Raw genomic sequence first — 25768 nt, forward strand, 5'->3', positions numbered from 1 at the left:
ATAAATTCTTGCCTAAAATCGTTCCCCATCATGCCCATGGTCCCTATAATACCGGTCCGTCAAAAATATTCTCCCCCATTTGCAGATGCCAAATTCAAATTTTTTGGATCCTAATTTGCAAACTTATTGGTCTAGATATACCGTATATTGCGAGTGCAGCGAACAGGAAAATATCATTTCCGTACCGTAGGCCTACTGTGTTCCTTTTTAATTTTTGCCTTAGAGTGTCTTATTTAAAAGGTGCCACATGAATGTGTGCCAAAAATGGCTTCCTCCCCCCTGGCTGGCCAAAAATGGCTTCCCCCCCTCCCTCGGCAGGCAAAAAAAAATTCTTGCCCCCCCATTATGTCATCCCGGCTTATAATTAATAAACTATGGCACAGTCCCTGGAGTTACAGGGTGTGCCTAAATGTGATTCTATCATAAGCATAGCCAGGCCTAGACTGGCCCCCAGTCTCGGTTCGGTTCCATCTCTGGATAATGTAACAATAAATAATTACATAATGCCCTATGAAAAAAAAATATGAAAAGTCCTGTACCCCCCCCCCCTTATTTTCTTCAATGCCAAAACTCATTCCTCTTCATCCACAAATCGACGCCACTACTGTCTGTTCAATTAGCTTAGATTCTCGTATTTTTAAGATATTTGAGAAAATAAAGAATTTTGGTCAAAGTCATCAAAGAAAAGTGTTAGCACAGCCTTAGACCCAATGTGATTTTAACTTTTCAAATTCCAAAGTTCAATTTAAAACCCCATTTCTTTTCAATTTTGCCTCATTTTAGGCAGTTACTTGGGTCCACCAAAAGGGTTCGCGACCTTTTCACAAATCGAGTGGGACGGTCCATTCTCAACTTAGGGCATATACCCTATCCAATTTAGCAAAACAATCTGTATACCAATCTGTCCTGTCATTTCAATTGTAATACCGTTCCGGTTATTGGGTAGGATCTATAGGTGACAATGGTTCACCGGTTTTTGTTGCACGAAATTATATGCGCGATTACGTTTTATGCATAACATTATGCTGAGCATTATTTTTTTCCTAAATAATGACATTAAAATTATGGATTTCGTTCTTATTTCAACTGGTTTACAATGTAAATTGAGTTTTGTTTAACATGTTTAATACCATCATTCCTTTCCAAGAATATCAGCATTCGCTTGACATTTTCATATACAGTGACTTGACAAGAATTGTTTTCTGTAACCTCATTGTTTTAAATAATATTTTCTTGTACAACAGTTCTTTTGTTTCCAAATGTCCTTCACATAGTTTGTATTCAACAAACAAAACGAAATAAACAAAATAAATTGTAGTTTTATAATAGGCCTAGGCCTACACCTTCACAGACCCATTCACACAATAAATAAATAAATAAATAAATAAATAAATAAATAAATAAATAAATAAATAAATAAATAAGTAAATAAATAAATAAATAAATAAATAAATAAATAAATAAATAAATAAATAAATAAATAAATAAATAAATAAATAAATAAATAAATAAATAAGGAATGTATTTATATAAGCTGGGCCTATTCCGGAAACCCTTTTTAGTTCATCTTCACATTTTTATAATAACGTAATGTTTCAACAGTGGGGTTTCAACACAAATTAGGCCTACTGACAAATATAGCTATTTAGCTGGGCAATACTTCCTGATGCAGATGGTCGAATAAATACTATCTCAGCGCATCTAATTATTATGACTTTCGTCCCTATTGCACTAAATGGATTGATTCAAAAAAGTTTATGGTACCCGATGTTCTGCGGCTTTTTATAAATATATCGCGGGAAAAGACCAAAATTGAAAAGAAATGGGGTTTCAAATTGAACTTTAGAATTTGAAAAGTATAAATCACTTTGGGTCTAAGGCTGTGCTAACACTTTTCTTTGATGACTTTGACCACAATGTTTTATTTTTTCAAATATCTTAAAAATACAAGAATCTAAGCTAATTGAACACACAGTAATTACACCCACCACAGTCAACCATGCAGCAATATAGAAATATACTCGTATTATAAGTGAACGCGAAAGTCCATTGGGTTGATTTTTAATGCTATGTAATCTACATTACCAGTCGTTCTCCATGGACCCGAGGGAGGGTCTAAGCCAGGCCCAATTTGAATAGGCCTACATCATAGCCCCGGTACCCGCACTCCGTGCATCCGCGGGTATTCATGCTTGTCGGTGAACTTTAAAAACACCCCCTTTTGCATCTCATTTCGCGAAGTTTTAAGGGGAAAAACACCCCTTTTTTTTAGCGATTTCGCGAATTATTTACCCTTCGACAATACCCCTAGTTCAGCTAAAACGCGAACGATATTTCTAACATGTCCTTTTCTGACAGAAACACGTAGGCTGCTCTATGAAAATACCCTTTTTTTGAATTTCGCGAACACATGGTTTGAAAAATACCCCTTTTTTGTGTGTTTCGCGAATCGCATTTCTTCATCTAAAAACACCCCCTATTTCGCGAAATTTTCGACGAGCATGAATACCCATGGATGCACTGAGTGCGGGGACCGGGATCATAGCTAAGGACTTCAATTTGAATACTAAGGACAAGTATAAATAATTTAACATTCCATGCATAAAATACAACACATCACCAGTGACTACGGTACTCTGCCCCAAAGCATTTTTTGCATGGATAGCTAGCTGTTGAATCAAAACCCGGGATCAAAACAGGATTAGTGGATTTTCCATGGTCAGAGAGGGATTAGAGGGATATGATGAATTAAAAGGGTCTGCTACAGTAGACTAATATATTGGGACCGTTCACAAACACTTGTAAGGGGGGGCTGATGCAAAAAAATTCATCACGAAATTTTTCAGGGCCCCCCTTTACAGACCTCAAAATTTCAGGGCCCCTTTTGCCCCCCCCCTTAGGAGGGTCCAACTCCAAATTTTCAGCCCCCCCCCGTTTGTGAACGGTCCCTAAGGAGAGTCTAGCCACTGGACTGCCGAACTGAGGCGCATTGGATGCGCCGGAATTGTATGGAAATGTATTAAGGGCATTTCGTGATCCACAGCCTCATCCCCCCACTTTTCTCAAAAAAAGATTTTTATACCACTGGATACCTCTGGCTGCTAGTACATAATGTTTATGTACCAAAAATATCTTGCAGATTTAGCAAAAATATCGCCAAATTTGAATTATATTTTATAGGTCCTATGGCTGAAAAATTGAGAGTATACATTAATGATGCTTAGCCTTAGCAAATCCTGTCTTCACACGGCTCATGCACTTCCTTGTTTGTTACATAAAACCCAAACGCCCAAAACGTACACCCAATGCGCCCAACTGGCTTGCACGTCGCCCCAATTGCCAATTTGGTATGTTATGCAAGGTCTGTGGACCTTTTCTGGGGGTTAGGATCGATCGATTTTCTGCAAAGTCACGTTTCTCTTGCACGCTCGCTGTATTTGTTTTTTGAATAAATATATTTATCTGATACATAATCCTTTAATTTAATCAATCAAGTTTAATAAAATACAAGAAGACCTCGGGTTTTAACACCAACTCTGCGAATAAAAAGCTCGATTAAAACTGAAACCGTACACAAAACCCCTTCATTATAAATAATGGAAGATGATGACACCATTTCCGGGTCAAGCTGCAAGCAGAGAAACCGCGCGAAAATTTAGAATCCGAGAAATCCGGAAGTACGTGAGTGTAAATAGCGTCGGTGAAAAAGAGCTCTGCCTCTATGGAGTTCAAACAAGATGTAGACGCTCGTGTAGACGTAGACTAGTGTTGAAGTAAGTTATATGGATACTGTATACCATTCACGGCCTAATAAATACTAATTTTTTATGTTCAAAAACGTCCCAATCTGTCCCCAAAAATGAAATCAATTGTAAGGCAATAAGTTAAGCTTAAGCTTATAGCTTACTTGCACAGAGCTCAGAGCGAGTTGGGAGTGTGAGTTGGCACAACGGTTAACATAGTTAGGACCCGGGGGGGGGGGTCACTCGCATACCAAGGTGGTACGCATGCTCGTCCCCAAAAACATCGAAAAAGGGTTGATTTTTTATGCCGAATTCATGAATTACGCCATATTTTAGGGGTAAGTAAGCTAAGATCAGACATAGACCATAAGGTACTAATTTCGAGGTGCATAACAAACACCAAATTGGTGTCGTATGACCTTTGACATGCATGCATTCTTTTGTCGAGAGTTGACATGGTCTTTCAATTTGTGCCGAGTGTCCTTGGCAGACTTGACTATGCTTCAGTGGTCATGAAAAGATTCAATAGATAACCTCTGCCCCACTAATCAGGGGCTATTTTAACGTGCCTCACGTACGTGACGAGATCAAATATTCGTGCAGTGACAATTAACCGTCCGTGTAGATATGCTTTAATAGTAGACAATGGTAGAGCCTTTCTTACGGTCACATTCAGGTAAAAATGTCAATTTTTTTATTTTTGAAACGCATTCTACTTCATCAACACTTTTATCTCATTGCACGAACGTGACGGTGAGGCACGTTAAAATAGCCCCTGCCACTAATCCCCAGCTATTGTCTGAAATTGCTCCTCAGAAGATATATCATAACAACTCAGTCCTCAAATTGCAAATGATAGTCATATAACGACCAAAAGATAAATGACTGACTATCATTGAGGACTGAGTTCCGCAGTCAGGCTAAGATTTACAAAGCCTTATGCCAATAAGGGGTGAAATTTTTCCACACTGATTACGCCATTTAGGGTCCATTTTTGAGGTGCGGGGACGAGCATGCATACCACTCCCCGGAGTTAGGAACACCCCACCATTGCGTTCAATACAGGGCTGTCAACTTTTTGCTAGGCGTGGGACACTGTCGTGCAATTATTTTTTGCCGACTACAATGTTCATTTTGACCCACGATTATTTATTTCCGGTGCTTGAGAATCTAAAAATTGGGAGGGGGGTAGGGACAACAAATTATTTTTACGATGCGTGAGATTTTACTCATTTTACAGCTCTTTGCGTGAGATTTTTTACCTAGGTGTGCATGCACATATTTTTTGGGGGGCTTTGGGGGCGTAAAGTAGGGGGCGGCAAAAGCGAAGGCGACAAAAAGCGATGGGGGCAAAGCGAATAAGCAAAGAAAAAGGCGCAAAAAAATTGAAAAAGCGTAAAAAATTAGAAAAAAGGTTGCTTTTAGGGCGCTAGCGCCTAAAATCCTTTTTTTTTTTCTCTTCACTTTTTCAAGCGACCGTGTTATCCTTTCTGGGCTGTTAAGGAAGGGGCGGCAAAATTGTTTCTTCTTCAGCTCCCCGGGGTTGGGGCGGCCACGGTACGCCACTGGTGTGAGATTACAACCTTGGTTTCAGACCATGAGAAAATGACCAAATGCATGAGACTCACAGCCAATGCGTGAGAGTTGACAGACCTGGTTCAATATCATATGGGTGTCTATCGCACTACGGTGGGGACTGAATATGCTCATTCCCCAATTAGCGAGTGCTGGCCCACACAAATCAATGGACCCTGATAATAAATTATGAGTATAGACATACCGGTACTTACATGTAAGAACTTTTAGAGAAGTCGTATGCTGCTTCTAGTTTTCCAAATTTAGATCATTTTCAATGAAAAATTTGCTAAAACAAGAGGCTGCTTTGAGCACTAGCTGTAAATGTAATGATTTTCCCCACTAGTCTATAAGTCACATGACTGCAAAGAGTTTTTACCACAGCCAGTTTGCTTCCAACCCGCTCCATCTGCCTGTTTTTGTGGAGGGAGCAGAACTAAACTAACTGGCTGCGGAGAGACTACTTTTGACCATGTGGGAAAATCTTAACTTTTCTAGAACCATAGTTGTAGACTTCATAGGGCCGTATTCCTTTTCAAAATCTCATTTGCAAGGATTTTTTATTTCGAGACCTGCATTTCATTGAAAGGTGTGTTTCAAATTTTTCCCTCCAAGCAGAGAGATACAAAGCAAGCAACTACTAATTATGGCTGAGAAAGGAACTATAGATGAGAGAAGACAATTGGCAAAAACCATCCAAGAACAAAAGGAGACATTACGCCAATTGCAAATGGTCAAGATGTACAGAAAAAAGGTGAGCCATCATTGTAGTGAGGATATATTGTTTAAAGCAGGCCTTCGCAAGCAGTTTATTTCGTCGGTCGCAACACATAGTGGCGTACGTGAAGGACAAAATACAATGAGTAACGGAGCCGATACTCCTCCACTGTTATCTCTCAGTGGCCCGATTTCATTTGAAATTGATATTTAATATTCAAACTATTAAACTTTATATTTAATAGTTAACAAGGAATAACTATTATAGGATAATAGCTCGCTCTAAACCTATACGCCACTATGTGAAACGGAAAATTTGGAAAATTACTCTACGCCACTATGTGTTGCGACCGACGTTTTGAAGTGCCAACTGGAAAATTTCAGTGATCACGAAGTGCCAACATGTTAAAGGAGCCTGAGGACTTCGTGTGTTAGAGCAGGCGCAGAGCGGGTATGGTGCAGTGGTGAAGCTCCTGGATTTTAAGAGCCCTCTTTTGTTCAAGATTTATGTGGAAAAAAATATTTAAATTACTGTGCGCCACTTCAACTGACTCCAAGCACCAGTTGAGAGACCAGGTTTAAAGCCATCTAAAATCAATATTTTGGTTCTCATCCCTCCCATCTTAATTTCTGGGATTAGTTGTTTAGATTTTTCAATGAATTTCAGACTTTGGAGTGTATTTATAGAAAACTTGATACATATAAACCAAGCTCATTTAAGGGTTTATCCATCTGAATCTCACATTTGAAGAAAGAGAAAAGAAAAGGGCCTCCTTGGTTTCCTCAAGCACTTTGAAAAAGAAGGAAAACTAGTAACATTTGCTAATTTTATACTGAGGAAAAACCACTGCCTTCTTTTATCACTTCATGAGAATCATCCAGACAAGAATTTTAAATGGCATTAGGTAATTTTAATGTTCTGAAATTTGACAGGATATGCGACACGATCTGATCGAATCGAACCAAAAAATATCCGACTTTGGTCTGAGTGGATCAGATCATATCACACGATTTATAAAAAAAAATTTCTTCTCTACTTCAGAATAACTTGGAGGAGCTAGAGGTTTTGATCGACAAATGGCGGGGAGTTTGCCAAGAAACCCTGACGACGCTTCAAGAGAAGATGCCAGAACCACGCCCAGATCTTGGCTCCCTCATCAAGAACTTTAATCTAGATGCAGAGCTCTTGAAATACAATGAGGATGAAGAAGAGTTTGATGGCTGAGGAAGAGATTGATATGTGTCACTGTGGAAGAGATTGATTATGAAGTAAGAGTCCACATATTGATATCACATTGATTGGAACGCACAGTGTCTATGTGTGTGTCTTTTGAGAGATCTTGAATAAGTTGAATTCAGTGTTCAAACCTGGTGACTTCGGTCATCTGAGCACCCATGGAGCAATCAACTTATTGCATTTATGCGCTACTTTCCTACGTGTACACCACTGTACGCTCACACTAATTGCATTTTGCTAACATTCCTGGTCCAAGGTCTACCCTTCTTGAACAAAGTTGCAAGTGTACCGAGGAAGAGATCAACAACAGGAAATTGGCAGGGTTGCCAGACCATTTATTTGGTAGCCCAATTTGGTGACTTCAAAATGGCTACCATGAATGTTAAGAATTTGGTGACTTTATAGCAGAAAAATATAAATTTCAGACTTGTGGCCAAACATTTTTTTTTGTTTTCTTCTGAAATTATCATACCTTTTCAATATTACAATGTATATCCATATTACATTATTCCACTGGTTTGCCAGCAGCATTCTTAATTTTGTATGTCATCAGATTTCATGGTCAATCAAAGAATGCAATTACATTGAATATTGCATTATGGGACATGTCAACATTTGACATAATGGGGATGTGCATTATTGTGCAATAATTATGTGTACACAAGCGTAGTGAATTCTCAAAATGGCCTGCCAAAAATTGCCTGCCCCCACTGCCCATTCCAAAAAATCTCTGCACCCCTTATGCATGGTAGATTTCCAGCTCAGATTTAGAACCTTAAATAGTCTGATCATGTGATGCAAGCAGAAAATTTTGAAAATTTTTCTAACATGTTTCTACATCTTTTAAGGTTGTAATATTAAAAAAGAGTGTCAACTTTTTGTGACAAAAATTACTTCCCCCCTCTTTCAACCTGCTGAAATAAATGATTGCCCCCCCCCCACCCTTTGGCCTGCCAAAAAATCTTTGCCCCACCTCCTGTAATTCACCACATAATTAATGACACAAACCTTTGAATTCTCACAGTTTGCAACATCAAATGATCACAAATTACGGGAATACATGTAAGGATATTATGCCTTTGATTGTTACATTTTATTTGTTTATGGAAGTTCACTGCATTGGATTAAATTAAACAATGGATTTATACCTAACAATAAATATAAGAATAATCACATTCTGGAAAGGGATAAAGGTCACAGTATAGTCTGAGTCAGTCGCACATACAGGAAGAACAAATCTTTATTCTAAAGTAATAGTCATTTGAGCATATTCTAATTATTCTTGCACCTGGAGTGTTGAGTCTTAATTTAAAGAAGAAAATAACATGGCGCAGTGGTGATGCCAAGGGCTTCCCCCTCCCCTCGGGCAACAAATGCAAAATGTTAGGCTTTTTTGCCTCCCTCAGATTTCACTTAACCCTCTGAGCACTACCTGCTGATCTAAGATTGCCTCTGATTGGTCAATTACATGATATCTTTACTTTAATCATCAATCAGAATGGAGATTTGCAAATAATTCACCCCAACTGTTTTGTGTGGTAAAATTATTCTAACAATGTTGTTGATTGGTCCAATTGATAATGAAAACTTCTTTTTGCCAATCGGCAGGTAGTTCTCATGGGGTTAAAATGGCAGTGGAGAATCAAAGCTGCATTTGTAGCAACATAAAATAGCAATGTCAAGATGTCAGACTATGTACTGGGATTTACGATAATTGCATAACAATTTGGAGGTATTGCACTCAAAATCATCACAAACACACTGTAAGAATAAATGATGTTACCCGATGGGTGATGTTCAGGCCTGGAAATGAGCCAGAATTATTGAGGGCTATTCAGGCTCTTGATTTCATTGATTTAATAATAGAGGTTATCCACTTTACTCATATGTGCGACTTCTAACAAAAGGCGCTGGTTTCCGTAGTATTCCTCGTTCAAACCAATTCAATGCGCGACCTCAGAGTTACCTGCATGACTTTGGCAGGCTATTTTGAAACAGTCATGATTGCACATGCAGGTACTTCTTTTCGATAGGATATGTAACTTATCAGATAACCTCTATCCACAATCTACAAATGTATAAATAGGGTGTACTCCAGGCCTTGAAATAAGCCAGAATTTCTGAGAGCCATTCGCCCTTTACTATTTTGGGGGCCCCTCATTTTTTGAGGCCAAGGGCAGCATTGGATGGAAGAAATTTTGTATGCGTAGTCTTAGCTTGCACTACTTGATTTTTGTTACATTAGCACACTTCACTGTATAAGTCTATGGCATAAAATTGCTACACATTTCCAAAATTGTGTAGCATTTTAGCAAAGTGATTGAAAATGAGTAGCATTTTGCTCCGCGATACCGGCTACGGTCGACAACGCTGGTCAAGGGCCCTCGGATCCACCTTATTTCAGCCCTGGCAATGTTGGCAAAATTAATGTGTACTACATGTAGTATACAAATATTGAATGCTATGAGGGGCATGGTTAAAATTATAGGCCCAAGGTGATCTCAAAACCATGACTATGTCATGGTTATAGTCATGGTTTTGAGATCACCGCGGGCCTATAATTTTAACCATGCCCCGAATAAAAAGCAGTCAATATTTGTTTTATATACCAAATCTAAAGAGTCTTGTCATCTGTTTGGTTAAAAGCTGTGTTTTGGACAGAGAAATTCATAGTTTCAATGCGGACGGCACAGATTACAATCTGCGATTTCCGCGTAATTATAGCGCGCGCAATTATTAACGTGTGCGTAATATTATTTTGGGACAACGCACACGCAGAACTATGCCCGGGGAATAGTTACTTTAGCGGGCATAGTCAAAACTATGCCCGCTCTTTTAACCGATCAGATGGCGAGAATCTTTAGATGAGGTATATAATTGCAATTGCAAAACACAATGGCACTCTTCTTTTATACTGAACAGCCATAATTTTTCATTTTACATTGTACACAATACAATGTACATAAACTGCTCCAAAAAAGAAACTTACCAGGTAAGAAATTTGTCTGTCAAATTCAAACGACAAATTGTGTTACACTAAATGGGATATGAGTGGAAGCAGTCTTCGTTTACCCAAATTTTGACTCTTCATTTGTTCCAAGCGGATGAGTATTTTTGAAGTTATGCTTATTTAACCGAACCTATCCACTGGAATGAAAGTTGCACTCATACCACTTGAGATGGTTGGCAGTATACAGGTGTAATCAGTGCTCTCCTCTTCTTCTTTGCATGACTAACTTTCCTATTGCTTCTTGTGAGGATGAAGAATGATCAAAGTTCAATGACAATTGTCCTTATTCAATCATCTGAAGAAATTAAGTCGAATGAAAGAATCAATATGATGACCAGGGATTTAGGGGACCTTGGGTGTGTCCAGAGTATTGCGTTCATGTGGTCGTTGGTTCAAGACCTGACAAGACCAAGCAATATGCCTAAATTAAGTGAAAATCAGAGATGGCTTTTAAATGGAATGTTAGAGGCCGGTCAGAGCGTGTCAGAAACTGCACGAGCGCTGAGCGTGGCTAGGAGTGTTGTTCGAAAGTGGCGGGACAGACGTCAACAGCCTGGTGGTAGTCTGAAAGATCTTGAAAGAAGTGGCAGACCACGAGTTACGTCAGCCAACCAGGATGCATCAATCCTAAACAAGGTTGAAGCCAAGAGAACCATGACAGGTGAGTGTAGATTTTGTTTGATTATCATCCCGGCTTTTTCTTCACAAACAATGTTTTGCTTAGTTATTTGTTTTATGCTCTTTGCAATGTGTTGCAGTTCATGTTTGATTAATCCCATTTTTTACAGGAGACCTGACAGTTAAGAAAAGTTTTGTGATCATTTTACTTAATGATTTCTTTCTCTTTTAATGTCTTGCAGCTCGAGAGATACGCCGAAGACTACACAGGAGGCGAGGACAGCGACCAGGACAGATCTGTTACCAGACCATCAGGAACAGGATCCGCGCCTATGGTATGCGTTCTCGTAAACTTCGGAAGAGGCCAGGATTACTACCGAGACATCGTAGAGACCGGAAGCTTTGCAAGGAGACATCGACGGTGGAGTCGTTGCGTCGCTGGTCCAACGTCCTGTTTACCGATGAATGTCGTGTATGTTTACGCTGGTTAGATGGGAGACGAAGAGTTTGGAGAAGGGTCAATGAGGATATCGGAGAAGAGGGGATACAACAAGCGGAAGCGATGGGAGGAGGAGCCTGATGATCTGGGCGGTATCGGAAGTCACGGAAGACTGATTTGGTGATCGTTCGTGGTGGACTGAATGCGGATCGATGCGTGAATGACATTGTCAGACCACATGTCGTCCCATACCAAGCAGCGGGCGGTGCGAACTTTGTGCTAATGGACGACAATGCCACACCCCATCGAGCGCGGGTACCCAACCAGTTTCTGAACAACCAAGGAATTCAACATCTTGTGTGGCCTTCAAAGTCCCCAGATCTCAATCCACTGGAACATCTTTGGTCCCATCTGAAGTACCGCGTGAACAAACGCATCAAGCCAACAACAACTTTGGTCGGCCTAGGCGGATACTGAGGAGAGAGTGGGCGGCAATTGAACAGGTCAGGATCGACAGATTGATCAACAGCATGCGTCGCCGGTGTTTGGCTGTCATTGATGCAGATGGTGGACACACCAGGTATTGAAGACTGTTAAGATGGTTCATGTGAGGAAGGTTTGAGCAGGAAAGTGTGAGTTGACAAAGAATAAAAGTTCTGAACATCCTTTCATGTGTCTGTTTATTGTGTGAATTCATTGGGGCGGACCTGCAACTTTCAAATTTGATAGTAGGCTTGTTCAAATGAGCATAACTTCAAAAGTTTTGATCTGTTTGCGACAAATGAGGTGTCAAACTCCGCGTAAATGTACACGCTTCCACTCATATGCTATTCAGTATAATATGATTTGTCGTTTGAACTTGACAGACGAATTTCTTACCTGGTCAGTTACTTTTTGGGACCAGTTTACATGTATGTATTGTGAATTCAGATGAACATTGAGCCAAGGTGAAAGTAAATGGCAAGGGTGAAAATAAGAGCTTTTCTACCAGGACCCAGTTTGGGAAATAATTAAGTCCTGGCTCACCTGAATTTAATCGGGACTGGGACTCGCATAGTCTATGCTCAAGAGTGAAATTAAGCGGGAGACGGGAGCCGTTTGGCCCCAGAAACGCTGCAGTGGCCCCTGGTTCCATCTCATTTGTAGTTGACCACTGACCAGGGGACACTTTTCTCACAAAACTGGCCCCTGGATAGTGAACCAAAAAATATCAAATTCAAAGCAACTTGTGCTTATTTAGCCCATCCAGCATATCTTATTTTTATTGGCTCCTTCGTAAATGAAAGTGACCCTTGGTTTCTTCAAATCTTGGTGAACCAGGGGCCACTTTTTTGCCAAAGTGGTCCCTGGTTCAAGCTCTATTATTTTCACCCTTGTCTATGCTATAAATTATAGGGCCTACAGTTATATGACCAGGAATCACCATTTTTACAGTGAGTCCTGGTAGAAAAGCTATAAGTTTCCCTGTTACATCTATAAATTGAAGGTTATACAAAGAATGTCCTTTGCATAGAAACATGATATTTGATAAGTTTGAAAATAAATTGAATATTGAATCTTGCTGTTTGTTGTTGTAGATTGCTTGTTTGTAACATTTTTTTTTTTTTTTCAATTTCAGATCTTGGATACCCTACATGTAATTTAATGAATGAGTCAAATTCATGTTACATAATATTTTGGAGTTGCTTATGATACTAATTTGTCTCTTTTTACGATGTATATATTAAAGGGGTATTTCATGATTTCAGCATCTTTTTAGGTTATGGTTCAACAAAGGTGTATGAAAAGAAATGATTTTCAAAATATAAGTTGATTTGGACAATGAATATGCGAGTTACGCATAATTATTACAGCGCCCCATAGACCAATGTGTTGTAATTTTGGGCTGTCGAAAGCCAGAACATACAAAATTCGTCAATGTGTGTCAAACGACCGTATCTGCAGGAAGTATATGACACAAACATCTTTTCTACCCCAACTAAGTAGTAGTCAGTATTACATAAGAGTTGATGTAGACCGTTAGACGGATTAGATTTGAAGCTTTTACACAAACTAAAATTTGAAGTTTGTTACACAAACTAAAAATTTGATTTAACAATGTTCAACAGTAAATTTCCAATATCATGCATCTTGTATTCTCTTTACAACTCGTTTGAACATTCTCAACTGCGCCCTCGCCTTCCATAGATCCATATAAACCCACATTAAATGCCCATGTTTGCTTCCATGTGGATCACAGTAGTTATCATTCTCTAATATATCCAATACACCTGGGTACAGCCCTAGTTCTTTATCATATGACCTTGAATACGAAAACGGTTTTAGTTGCTGGTCTTCTAATTCCAAACGATGGTGGCGACTTGTAAATAGACTGCATTTAATCTGCTGTCGTTTCTGCAGTAAGGTTTTCATATTGTCCAAATCTGCTGCGATTTTGAGAAATGCAGCATGCTCGTCTTTAAGAACCTTTTGCTGGATCTCTTTCAAATGGCCTGATGTGAGGGCGCTTCGTCTGCTTTCAAGAAATTTGACTTCATCTCGGAGATTGGTAACTTCATCCTGTAAGTGTTTGACATTTTCGTTTTCTTTGTTCACCTGGTCCAGCCTGGATGACACTCGCCTTTGAGCAATGGATGCTAAAAGAAATCCAAGAAAGATAAAAGTGTTTGTTACAATGTATAGTGAAAAATGAAGTTACAAAGCGATCACAATTTTATCAATTTGAAATTTCACTTGGGCCAAACATCCGTCTTTGAGTGAGTGTTAAATAACAACACATTTTACACTCGACTCGCGTAAAAGTTACCTCACTTGTTTTCAGAAATTACAATGTATGTGCAGGCCGGGGGTCACTAAGCTTACCAAAGTGGTATAAATGGACCCTAAATGGCGTAATCAGTGTAGAAAAAATTTCACCCCTTATTGGCATAAGGCTCTCAAAATCTGACCCCTAAAATATGGCGCAATTCGGCATAAGAAACTAAAATGGACCCCTAAATGGCGTAAACTCAAATCAAACCCATTGAAATTGAAAAAAGATACCCTAAACGTCGAAACTTTACCTGAAAAGCACCCTTTTTTCTAAAAACGTCGGCGCGCCACAAGGCCAAAAATAGACCCTTTTTCTATGTTTTTGGGGACCAGCATGCATACCACTTTGGTATGCGAGTGAACCCCCCGGGGTGATGGGAAACTCAAGGTTGATTGTCATTTGTCAGTACACAGTAAGCCTTATGGGGAACAGAATACACAAAGAAATTTCAATTCTCGCGAGTGTCCTCGACTATACCCTAGAGGATGCAGCATAAGAACCCATGTCTTCAAATGAGCTTAATATTCGATTTGATTTTGATGTTGGGACAATCATTCATGTAATTATTTTGTGTAAGCTATAATAATAAATCCTAACCTTAATAATATAGTTATGAAAGATAAATTCACATTTCCCATCAAACTACAATTACAGCCCTTGAGTAAAGAAAGCCAAAACTGAAAACTGTTTTGTCATAGCACTTTCCGTAGCAAAGTTACATCTTGTCAAAGATTGACTTTCATCAAAAAGATTCAGCTAACAATTTTCAACAGAATTTCGGTGGTGTTTCTAGATCTTAGTCTCATGATGGTAGCAGCTTTTCTATGTGGTACTGCTATCAAAATGCCTGTAAAATTCCATGTGCGATTGTCTCATCACCAAACATATATTTGGGTCAAGTGAAGTATAGACAACATATTTATGTAGGTTTCTTTGAGCTAGCTGTTCTTTTAAATTGCTATGATATATATTGTGTTTGGGCCCCGGTTTAGGCCATTTTGGCTGACTAGCAAATGTGTTAACTGAGGATTGCCTCTCATACCTACTGTAATGAAGCTACTTTTGGCCCTTTATGTTAAATGTATTTAAATTATCGTAGGCGTATTATATTTCTATATAATGTGTGGTATAAATGTGCTGGTTAACTAAATAATTCTTTAATATAAATGTAGACCTTAAAATTCAACATGATCAGATAATAATTACAAGTAGGCCTTAAATTTCAACATAATCAACTACAATGATGTCCGCTCTGCCCTGGCGCGATCATACGCCCTCTATATTAATTGTGGGCGGAGTCAACCTGGCTGGAAGCGTCGCGCTAAACCAATCAGCTAATTCTGAGGAGTTGCGCATGAGCAATGAGACAGACTTTTGGCGTCGTTTTTTAAGACAAGAAATGCCATTCCGACAGCAGACTTGATTCGTGAGAGACATAGTTTTTATTTAGCTCAATTTAGATTTACAGTTTGATTTCTATTTCAACAGACAGAAGATCTGCAGGTGAGATGTAAGAAGCGTTAGAAAAGCCACTGCCATGCCGGCAGTGGCCCCTGCCAAATCCGGTATTTGGTACTAAATTTTAGGCCTAATTAATGACTAAATCAAATCTGGACATGTAACTTTTTATGTAGTGTAAGCCGGCTCGCTGATGATATGGAGGCTGATAGGCCTCCTGAGGTTCGTGATGGAGATGTGGTTACTACAATGGCTGTGCAAAAGGTTGAGTCTTTGCTGTATAATATCTGGTATCTTCAGCCGTGCGACCCTTTTATGAGAGCTTCTTTGCTCCAAGGTGTCAATGCACATTTAAGATGACTGATACTGCCGGATGAAGCAAAGGTTAACCAGGGTTTTTAATATTTGGTTTAAGCTTAGCATAGACTGTTTGGCCTATGCAGTGTGCGTGCATCGGTTAAGCTTTAACCTCAGCCATTGTAGTGAACCATATCTCTGTCATAGAACCGAGCCATGTACTTTTAAGCTAAATAACATTCCCCTCATTATTATAAATCAAAATCTTCCTGTGTCAACATTTGAACATCTAAAATAATAAACAACCCGCATGAACGCAAATGGAGTCTTGCCAAATTATCATTTCAATACTGTATGCACGCATGTCTAAGGCATGAAGAAGCCTAGGCATAAGCCGCGTGATATTTTAATGCATGTTTTCGAATAGGTATTTAATGCTTGAGGTCGGCTGGCCTGGTGCTCGTAATTTGGTGTTAAAAATAACACCCTCTATTTTTAAAGACTCCCTTTCTGTATCTTGCTAGGTTGCGTTAAACTTTAGGCCTAAATAACAGGTAGGCATTTGTCCACTCCTTTGTAAGCTTATGTATAAATGCCTTGTCATTTCTATCCCTCATTACAGCACGTAAGTCCACACAAAAACATTGTATTAACTTACGGCTTTGACTACGACTTTGTGTAGACAGCTATTGCTGTTGATGGAATCCATTGATGGAAAGAAATAATAATATGAGAACTGTGAACATTCTACAACTTGTGTTTCGTCTGCTTTACTATTTAGGCCGTTCATTTACATGTCATTATGACCCCAGCACGGGTCCGGCCCGTCCGTAATCATGGTATACCGCCAGTGTTTACTCTCTCTGGAAATTGGGTGCGCCAAATGAAACATTTTCTTCCCAAATTGGCCCAATTTTGGCCCAGTAATTCCCCAAATTCACTAATTGTAATACAGCATTACAAATTTTTGTGAGACAAAAATTATTTTCACTGGGCCAAAATTGAGACATACGGCCTCTGAGTAAACACTGTATACCGCCCTCTTAATATTCTCATAATCCCCTCCCGGTTTTCCTGTTACACTACTTATAGCCTGACACTTATTTGTGTAAAATTACAGGAAGGAATACTGCACAGTGTCGACAGCGTCTAAATAAATACTTTTTCCCTGAAATGAATCACGTCCTAGTAATACTCCGTGGGTGAGCGACGGGCGATTGGTAATTTCACTAATAAGAGACCTTGCCTTTCCGAACGCAAGAAAAGGAGTCCTATCTGATTGGCTAAAAACCTATTGCTAGATCGCTCAATGACGAGTGCACAACTCATGTATTCAAATCCATTTCAATTCACGCCGAGATAACCTCTGCCCCAATAATCCCAAGCTATTGCATTAAACTGCACCTCGGAAGATCAAATGATAGTCATATAACGACCAAAAGATAAGTGACTGACTATCATTGAGGACTGAGTTCCGCAGTCTAGCTTCTTGCTACCTACAAATACAATGTCAATGCTAGCCATGGTCACATTTTAACATGTGAGGGCGGGCTTCATCTGCCTTAACTGTGTAATCCAATAGGAAAATGAAGAAAATTTGGATTTTGACCGTCAAAACTCCAACCTAGCATGATTTTTAGAAAAAATGCATCTGTGGAATACTACTTACTATCAATTAGTGAAAGCCACATTTCATGAAACATTAGCACATTTTTGTAAAATGGCCCTACGTGCTCAAAAATTTGGCCCTAAAATACATACACACATGTTAAGACATAGGAAGCCATTGATAATGCTGGGACACACAATTTGGGAATTTCAGGCGAGCTACTTTTCCTCATAACATTGCCAATTGTAGGCCTACATACCCCGGTACCCCAGGTCAACATAAAAAGTGGTAACCATGTGTGTTCTAAATTTCGCGGAAAAAGGGTATTTTGTTGACTGAAATCGCGGACCATGCCAAATCGCGAAAAAGGGGGGTATTCTGAGCATTGTCTCCGCGAAATTTTTTAAAAAAAGGGTATTTCACAGGTTCGTTCGATCGATGTCTTCAGCCCGAGTCTTCAGCCTCCATCCTCTGGCATTTCATTGATTCCGCCCTCAATCGTCACAGCGAGAGCGTCAGAAGGCAGCTTTTTTATTTTGTATCGTTGTTTCTCTTCCCCTGTTGCACTTGAAGTTTGGCGTGCGCCGGTTCGTTCGTGAAGTAAATAAATCAAAGTAAGCTTTGGTTCATTTTCAATTAAAATCAGTATACAGGCATTGTAATTACCCCAGTTAATAACACAGGATCATCTGGGAGTACAACAGACACACCCCAAAGTAATGTTCATACTTGCACATTTTGTACTTAATATATTAAAATATTTGGAGTCATTGAAAAGGGGTGTCTGGAAATCTTCTCATTGAAAACCTTGAAAAAGGGGGTATTTTTTACCCTGATTTTGTCAGTGATTTGGCAAAAAAGGGGGGTAAAATCAATGAAAAATCAGTGAAAAGGGGGTTTTGAAAAAGGAAGAACACACATGGTTACCACTTTTTATGTTGACCTGGGGTACCGGGCTACATACATGATTGACCCCTCATTTTTTAAGTTAAATGATTCTCTTTTTAATGAAAGCAATTTTAGATGAATTTATTAAATTTCAAAATTTTATAAACATGCCTATCAATGCTACATGTAAATGCTAGTTTTCAAAATGTAGCTGAGCTGGGAATTATCAAATTTGTCTATAGCCTACGAGTTAAAATCATTATTTGATCGAGCAAAGGTTTGTAATTGTAATATAAATTGTAATGCATGGTAGTATAAAATGTAAACAAATTAATGTGAAATCAGTATTCAGTAAGCTTTAATTTATTTAATTTTAAGCTTACTTACCAATAAATGCACTAGAAGCAGGTAAAAGAACTGGTATCAAAAACTGTGTTGCAATTCTACTAATCTTCTTCGATACTGGTTCAGCATCTGGTGGAATATTGAGGTCATTTTCAATATTCATATTGCGAAAAATGTAGAAAATTCCAGCAACCCCAATACAGCAATAATCAAAACATGTGAAATCGTATATCAGCTGTAAAAATCAACCCGGAAGTGATAGATTTCAGGGCGGGTCCAATGAGTCCTACAAAATCAGCTCGCATTGGTTGCAATAATTGGAATACCAAAGTTTTAGCCAATCAGAGGTATCGTTACAAGAAATTCCGCGCAACTTCTCGATACTTCTGGAGCTGGAGGTCGGGTCATTCAGTACACGGAATCGCTCTGGAATTGTGTGGAAGCTTCGTGGTGGATTTATTTCTTGTATAAGAATGGCTCACGCCACGGATTTCAATCAAAGAATGCCAAGTTTAAGACCAGTTACTTTAGACGATCCACTACCAAACGGCTGGGAAATGATAATTGATCCAGGAACCGGGTGGCCTTTTTTTGTGAACCACAATGATCGGTCGACGAGTTGGAATGATCCAAGACGGCCACTTCAAAGACATCAGCAGGTATGAAGAATTTGATTTTGAACTTGTGCATTGTGTTGTAGTTGTACATAAACAGAATCCATAAACATACTTATTCAATGTGTACTTTTTAGCCGGGAATACTTATTTATAATAATTCTTTGAAAAAAATGGAAACAGGGCGGTAGAGCGTTGTTGACATGTCATTGCGTTTTGGTTAATCGTAAATTTTTTTTAAATTACTGAAACCGTAATATTTTATTGATTCAATCATGTTTCACCGTTGTTCATTACCATCTTGCCCGAGCAAAGTAAACCATACAGATGATACGGCCGCATCGTTGTTTTCATGTTTTACGGTGATGAACATTGGTGAAACCCGTGAAACATGATCGAATCCCTTTCATGCATTTCCGAATCATCATTCATCAACAAAAATTATTTTTGATTTCCGGTAACCTGACCGACCCCGTAAAACCCTTGCGACCGAAATAATTTTATCCAATTTTTGCTTCGAGTCTAGCTAAGTTGTTGAATTCAATATTTTTGCATGAAATCAGATGTGTTTATTTACCATGTAGTTGATAGTTTGGAAGGTTTTTACTGAATTTTATTTTTCCGTCCCTTTCGAACTTAAAAAATCATCTCAAAATGTGGCGGACGGAATTTCAAAATTATTTTTATTTACTGTATTGAATAAAGAAATACAGCACTTGTATTTCTTTATTTTTGCAAAGTCCAAAATTTTTTTAGTGCTGAAATGAAATTGGCCTTACACACAAGACCTAAATAAAACCATAAACAAAAAAATACCATCTTTTTTAAATATGTGGTCATGTGTCATATGGTGGGGCACATTTGCGTTACAAGCACTGATTTTGATCATTTGTCCTCCTTTTCACTTAAATTGTTACATCTCTAAAACTATACATCTCACATCAACAAAACTATACATTTTTGGAAAGCTTATGTTCCAAGGAATCCAACGATGCAAAAATGAAGTTGGTATACAGGGTGCGTAAGAAAATATATAGCCTATAGGGTGATATCATGAAAAAAATTTATTTTACTAGTAAATTCATTTTGTTGCATTTGCTACTGATATGGAATACCCACAGAATTAGAGAAGGAGAACCGGACTCCCTATACCGCCACGCATAATCGCGTCGTCAGCTACGGGAGAAAATTGGGGTATTCGGGTCCTTGCCGACGGTCTTGCCGGAGACGAACGAAAACAATTCTGCGTCTCATCTGGAGCGTCGTGGTACTCGCGTGCAGGACGCATCAAGTGCGTCTCTCAAATGCGCCCATCATCCATGTTGCGCTTGCATGACAACGAATGCCTCGAGCGCATTCCGAGGGAAACCGAATACCCCCAATTTTTGCTCCATGCCTGTATCAAGATGGCGGTCGAGTCCTGGTTCTCTGGTTTTAATTCTGTGGGAATACCTCAAATGTAATCTAATTTTGTGGCAGGCAACACTATGTGAGCTTAAACAAAATGTATACTTTTGCCATGTTATGATTGACCAAAGTGGTGATACAGGGTGTGAAAATATACGTAACTTCACGCACAAAATGTTGATCACATTTTTGAAGATATTTTCTTTAGAGTGTATCCTACATTTATTTTAACTGCATATTTGGATTCCTGGGGTAAAAAGCTTTCCAAAAATGTATACTTTTCCTATCTTTCAATTGTTGTATCTTGAGAATTATACACACTAAGATTCTTAGTGTGTATAATTCTCAAGATACAACAATTGAAAGCCAAAACGCATGTCGTGACTGAAAATCTTGGCATTTGTGTGTAAGTGAATAGGAAAAAATTGAGGATCTTGTGACTTGCGGTTCTCAGTGAATACTTGTTAACACGATTAGATCAAATTAATAGCTGAATATGAATAATGAATGATCAAGCTTTCATTTGAGGTATGATTTGCAAGTATAGCACACAATTTGGCAATGATATAATTTAAAATTCAAAAGGATTGCTATGTCTCCCATAGAGAATGCACATACTCCACTACCGCTTATCCACTACCGCTTATCCACCAGGTTTATCTTCGTTAACATTTTGGTATTTTTCTCTTATTAAAAAAATTGGCATTCCAAATTGAGAAACATATATTTGAAAATTAGAATAATCAGGCTGTATAATGAGCCCAAACTTGATGCAATTGGACCAAGAATAGCCCTGTGACAATAAGTGAAATCTGAAAGAGGAGAGAAAAATGTAACGTCACCAGGTATTTTGGGGTCCCACCATAAGACACATGACCATGTACATGTAGTAACATCAAATTTTAACATTCCGTCCCGCCACACCTAGAGGGCGCTACACTACATGTATTTTATTGCTTGCATTACGAAATTGATGGGCAAATTTGACTCTTTTTTGCTGATTCATAAACTTTAGTTAGTCTATTCAACCAGGAGAAATTCACTCTTGTGACAATTTCTAAATTTTAAGTTGAGTGGTGACCATTTTTGGCTCTGGCCCGGTGGTCCCAATGAATATTAATATTCAGCCCTCGAATTAAGGATCTGAAGGGGCACGGCAACTTTTTTAGGGCAAGTTGATAATTGCCTGGGATTTTCACTGAAAAGGCAAGGCAGCACAGCAGGTTGTAATATTTCAAGAGGGCATCATGGCAACTGTTGAAAATTTGAGAAGGGCACCATGGCAATTTCTCAAAAGTGAAGAAAACACACACAAACATAGATGATTTTATAATGAAGGGGCAGGGCTGGGGCACCGACGGCAACTTTATTAGAGGGCACGGCAAGTGACTGCCTTGGGTAAAGGTCATATTTTGAGGGCATTGCGGCAGTGGGGTTGGGCACCCACTGCAAAATGCCATGGGTGCCGTGGGTTACATGTAATTCGAGGGCTGTTAATATTATATGTTTGTGAAAATACGTAACATTTGCACCCATACATGTATATTACAAAACAAACATGATAATATACAGGTTTACTTAAGGGATCTAGAATGAGCGTTTATGGTGTTTCGACAGTATTTTTTGGGACATGAGAGCACCTCAGGCGTGTCGAATTGAATTCTGAATACTGAAGCATGTCTTTCTGATATCAAATAATTTTCATTTTTGAAATTCACGATATAATACAAATTTTATGACAAATTATTAAAATTTGATATTTTTCAAATTTTGATATATAACAGTCCTCGAAATAAATTTTAGAAATCTAATGATATATTCTTAAAGTGTATGTAGCTGGGAGGAAAAGCCGACGATCAATTGAAAATTTTGACCTTTTATATCATATGGATTTTTTTTTCCCCAAAAGACCTTTTTTTTGTTGGTGTTTTGGGGAAAAAATCCATATCTTCAATACTGAAAGGTCAAAATGTTCAATTGATCGTCGGCTTTTCATCCCACCTACATACACTTTAAGTATAAATCATCAGATTTATAAAGTTTACTTCAAGTACTGTTAAATATCAAAAATATCAATTTTTATGATTTGCCATAAAATGTGTATTACATCTAATGTGAAAATTATGTGTTTTGTTTGCCTTACGTCCGACTATGTTGGCTAATGTCACTCGGGTGAAATCAATGTCTCCGCTTCCAGCCTTCCAGGCTAGTAAGTGTTTTGGTTTAGGGCATATTTCAGTTTGCTTTGTAAATATGTATGAACATATCCCAAAATGTTTGGAATGGAGCATGATGACTCACTGACAGTCACATTGGTTTCCATAGAAATGATCACAAACAGTGAATTGCCAATTTTGATACAATCACATCAAAACCTCAAAATGGTACATATCATGTGCCAAGTCTGCCAAAGAATGAATGCAATTACATTTAATGTACTTAATGTATGAATCGCAGTTTAAAATCTGTACCCACTGCTACCCAGCTCCAGGCATCATTTTCATTTCCTTGAAGTCTGTCAGAAATTCTGGGAAGGAAAAGTAGGCTATAAATGGATTTTTTTTTCAGATGTAAAATGTTACCTGGGGTATTGAATTTTGATCTTGGTCATGAGGACTTTGAACTGAAAAAGTTGTGCAATTTTGGTCTTGGAATTCTTTTCAAATAGAAAATTTTATAAAAACTTGATCAAAATGAAGAAAAACCTAAATTTGCACATTTTTTGATTGTGCATGTAATTTATGCACATTTTCTCAAATCAACCTTTTTGTCAACTCTAAATTGTGTAAACTGGGTTACACTTAGTTGATGCAAACATAATTTCTAATAACATTCCTGGTTTGTGCAAGGGATAAATGGTCTCCAAAGAGCCTTCACAAACTGGTCAGTTTCTGTACGAAATAATAATGACAATGAAGGCAAAGACCCCCCACTCCAAATTTGAGCTTAAAATATTTATCATGTTTAACTTTTTACTTTATTACAGTCGCCATTTTTTATGGAACATCTTCGTCACAACCATGGCGATCCGTTCTACAGACAGGAGAGGCCAGACAGACAAGAACGCAAAGTTCCCATTGAGATCCTTCGCCAAAGTTCACACGAATCGGATCCCAGTCCTAAGTCCAGCCCACTAAAGAAAAGCACTCAGCAGCAACATCACCAAGGACCAATGGAAAAGAAAGTCAGCGAGCTACGAATTCCTGGCAACACTGAACAGATGCCACCTGCCTACAGCCCGTTGGTGCAACGACGAAATTCGCCGGAAAACAAGGCGGCACAAAAATCAAATGTGTATCGCGTGCCCATTCAGGTTGAAGGCAGGAATGGCCAATGGGAGACAGCAGAGCAAATATCTGCTCAGGAGATCCCTGTGCAACGTGTTCCGACGCGTCACCTGCAAATAGCAGTAGCAGTGGGAATGGAGCGGTACAAAGCGAAAACGTACCACAGTCGCCGCAACATCGACATGATGCAACACCTCAGCAGCAGCAGCAATATACGTCACATCATCATTTTATGCCGCTACATCCTTCGGAGCAGCAACAACAACAAGCTGTCAATCAAGAATCAGATGAAGAGCTTAGTCAAGCATCTAGTCATGGATCTAGTCAGCGAGGCAGTCGTACAGGGAGTCAAGCAAGTAGTCATGCAGGCAGTCAACAGGGTAGTCAAGCAAGCAGCAAACCAAACAGCCAAGCATCGGGGAGCCATGCAAATAGTCAAGCGTCAGCCTCAAACAGCCAGGCTTCAGACCAGCCGTCAGACGAAGAAGACAGTTCCATCGACGACAGATCGCCAAAGCAAAAACTGATCGATGGCATCATGGAGTCGACAGTACGACTCGGCCATCAAGTGGAATGTTTTCGCGGTAAAAAGGGCGACAAAGAATATCTGACTCTGGAAGAATTGCTGACAAGGAATTTGTTACAGCTAGATGACGTTGAACCAAACGGGGATGAAGAAATTAGGCAACAAAGAAAAATTGCTGTGCAGACGACACAGGGTTATCTTGATAAACTAGAACAAAAAACCTGCTCTGTGTATTGATGTTATGTACAATGTAGTTATTGTAGTACTATAAAAGCAGATTAGTGTCCCTGATCAGTGTTCCCTCGAAGGCCATGGACTAAGCACCAGAGGAAAACGAGAGTGAGTAAAAAACAAAAAAAGTTTCAAAATTGTTGTGTGTTTTAATTACTTTTGCTTCTATTGACATTGAATAATAGCATGCATTGCTAGCTGTTCAATATAAAAGCAAAACTAATTAAAATGTACTTCATCCTGCTTCAAAATTGTTTTTTTTTAAAGGCTTAGCAATATTTTTCTACCTGTAGTTCCAACCTTGAGTACATGTACATGTAAGAAGTAATTTAGGGTCTACATGTATTACTTCTTAATTAAAGAAAAAACAAATCATGTTCTTTTGCATTTTTTTTTTGGAAAATCTTGGTGCGTTTTTTGGACCCCGAAATTGCGTTTTCCTCCGGTGCTCATTACTAGACCTCTTCAAATCAACATACGGAAAACCTGGCCATGTGCACCAGGTGCTTACACAGCGTAATCGAGCATCCTTACGCTTTTGTAAAATCACATACATTGTAAGCGCTCGCCAGTGATATAACTGGCGTAAGTGCTCCGCCCAACATCGATTGAAAACGTCTATCGCGCGGTTTATAATTGGTCCAGCAAGTTGAAATATTGGCCCAGAAAAATTTTGATTTCTGTGGCTCATTGGGCCAATTTTGTTTACAAAATTACCAAATTGGTATCTAGCTGGAAATATTTAGAGGGAATGCTGAAACAGAGCTGAATCGACCTGATTCCATGTTTTCTTGGACCTAAAATCAGCACTTTTTGAATTATGTACTTAAAAAGAGCCGAACGCCGTGGAACGGTATTGATAGGCCTAATTGGATATTTTACCCATGGTGCTTTATCCAATCAATTGTCGATTCAGGTCTGTTTTTATTTTAAAATACACTGTTTGCTGAAATTC

General features: G+C 38.8%; 3 protein-coding genes across 3 annotated transcripts; 2 read left to right on the forward strand and 1 right to left on the reverse strand.

Moving 5' to 3' along the window:
* Window positions 1-5939: 5939 nt before the first annotated feature.
* LOC140162610 (swi5-dependent recombination DNA repair protein 1 homolog) lies at window positions 5940-8186 on the forward strand. Its single transcript, XM_072185878.1, has 2 exons — window positions 5940-6072; window positions 7078-8186. Exons 1-2 carry the CDS (start codon window positions 5965-5967, stop codon window positions 7258-7260), a joined length of 291 nt encoding a protein of 96 aa, XP_072041979.1. The 5' UTR covers window positions 5940-5964; the 3' UTR covers window positions 7261-8186.
* Window positions 8187-12967: 4781 nt separating this feature from the next.
* On the reverse strand, window positions 12968-19005 carry LOC140162612 (coiled-coil domain-containing protein 127-like). The gene is made up of 2 exons (XM_072185879.1): window positions 18791-19005; window positions 12968-13975 (listed from the first exon to the last, which is right to left on the reverse strand). The coding sequence occupies exons 1-2, from the start codon at window positions 18909-18911 to the stop codon at window positions 13461-13463; spliced, it is 636 nt and encodes a 211-aa protein (XP_072041980.1). The 5' UTR covers window positions 18912-19005; the 3' UTR covers window positions 12968-13460.
* A 74-nt stretch (window positions 19006-19079) lies between these two features.
* Window positions 19080-24921, forward strand: LOC140162613 (uncharacterized). The gene is given in 3 exon segments (XM_072185880.1): window positions 19080-19407; window positions 23756-24118; window positions 24121-24921. Coding segments are annotated over 3 exon segments (1248 nt in total). The 5' UTR covers window positions 19080-19221; the 3' UTR covers window positions 24820-24921.
* The last annotated feature ends 847 nt before the right edge of the window (window positions 24922-25768 follow it).

The sequence above is a fragment of the Amphiura filiformis genome, chromosome 10 (assembly GCF_039555335.1).
Source record: "Amphiura filiformis chromosome 10, Afil_fr2py, whole genome shotgun sequence".
Taxonomy (NCBI): domain Eukaryota; kingdom Metazoa; phylum Echinodermata; class Ophiuroidea; order Amphilepidida; family Amphiuridae; genus Amphiura; species Amphiura filiformis.

Bases quoted from the DNA above. Each gene is read 5' to 3' on its own strand.
- LOC140162612 (XM_072185879.1), bottom strand. From the start codon at position 18,911: ATGAATATTGAAAATGACCTCAATATTCCACCAGATGCTGAACCAGTA. The intron at 13,976-18,790 runs GTAAGTAAGCTT...GATTTCTTTTAG, and splicing joins TGCTTCTAGTGCATTTATTG to CATCCATTGCTCAAAGGCGA.
- LOC140162610 (XM_072185878.1), top strand. From the start codon at position 5,965: ATGGCTGAGAAAGGAACTATAGATGAGAGAAGACAATTGGCAAAAACC. The intron at 6,073-7,077 runs GTGAGCCATCAT...TCTCTACTTCAG, and splicing joins TCAAGATGTACAGAAAAAAG to AATAACTTGGAGGAGCTAGA.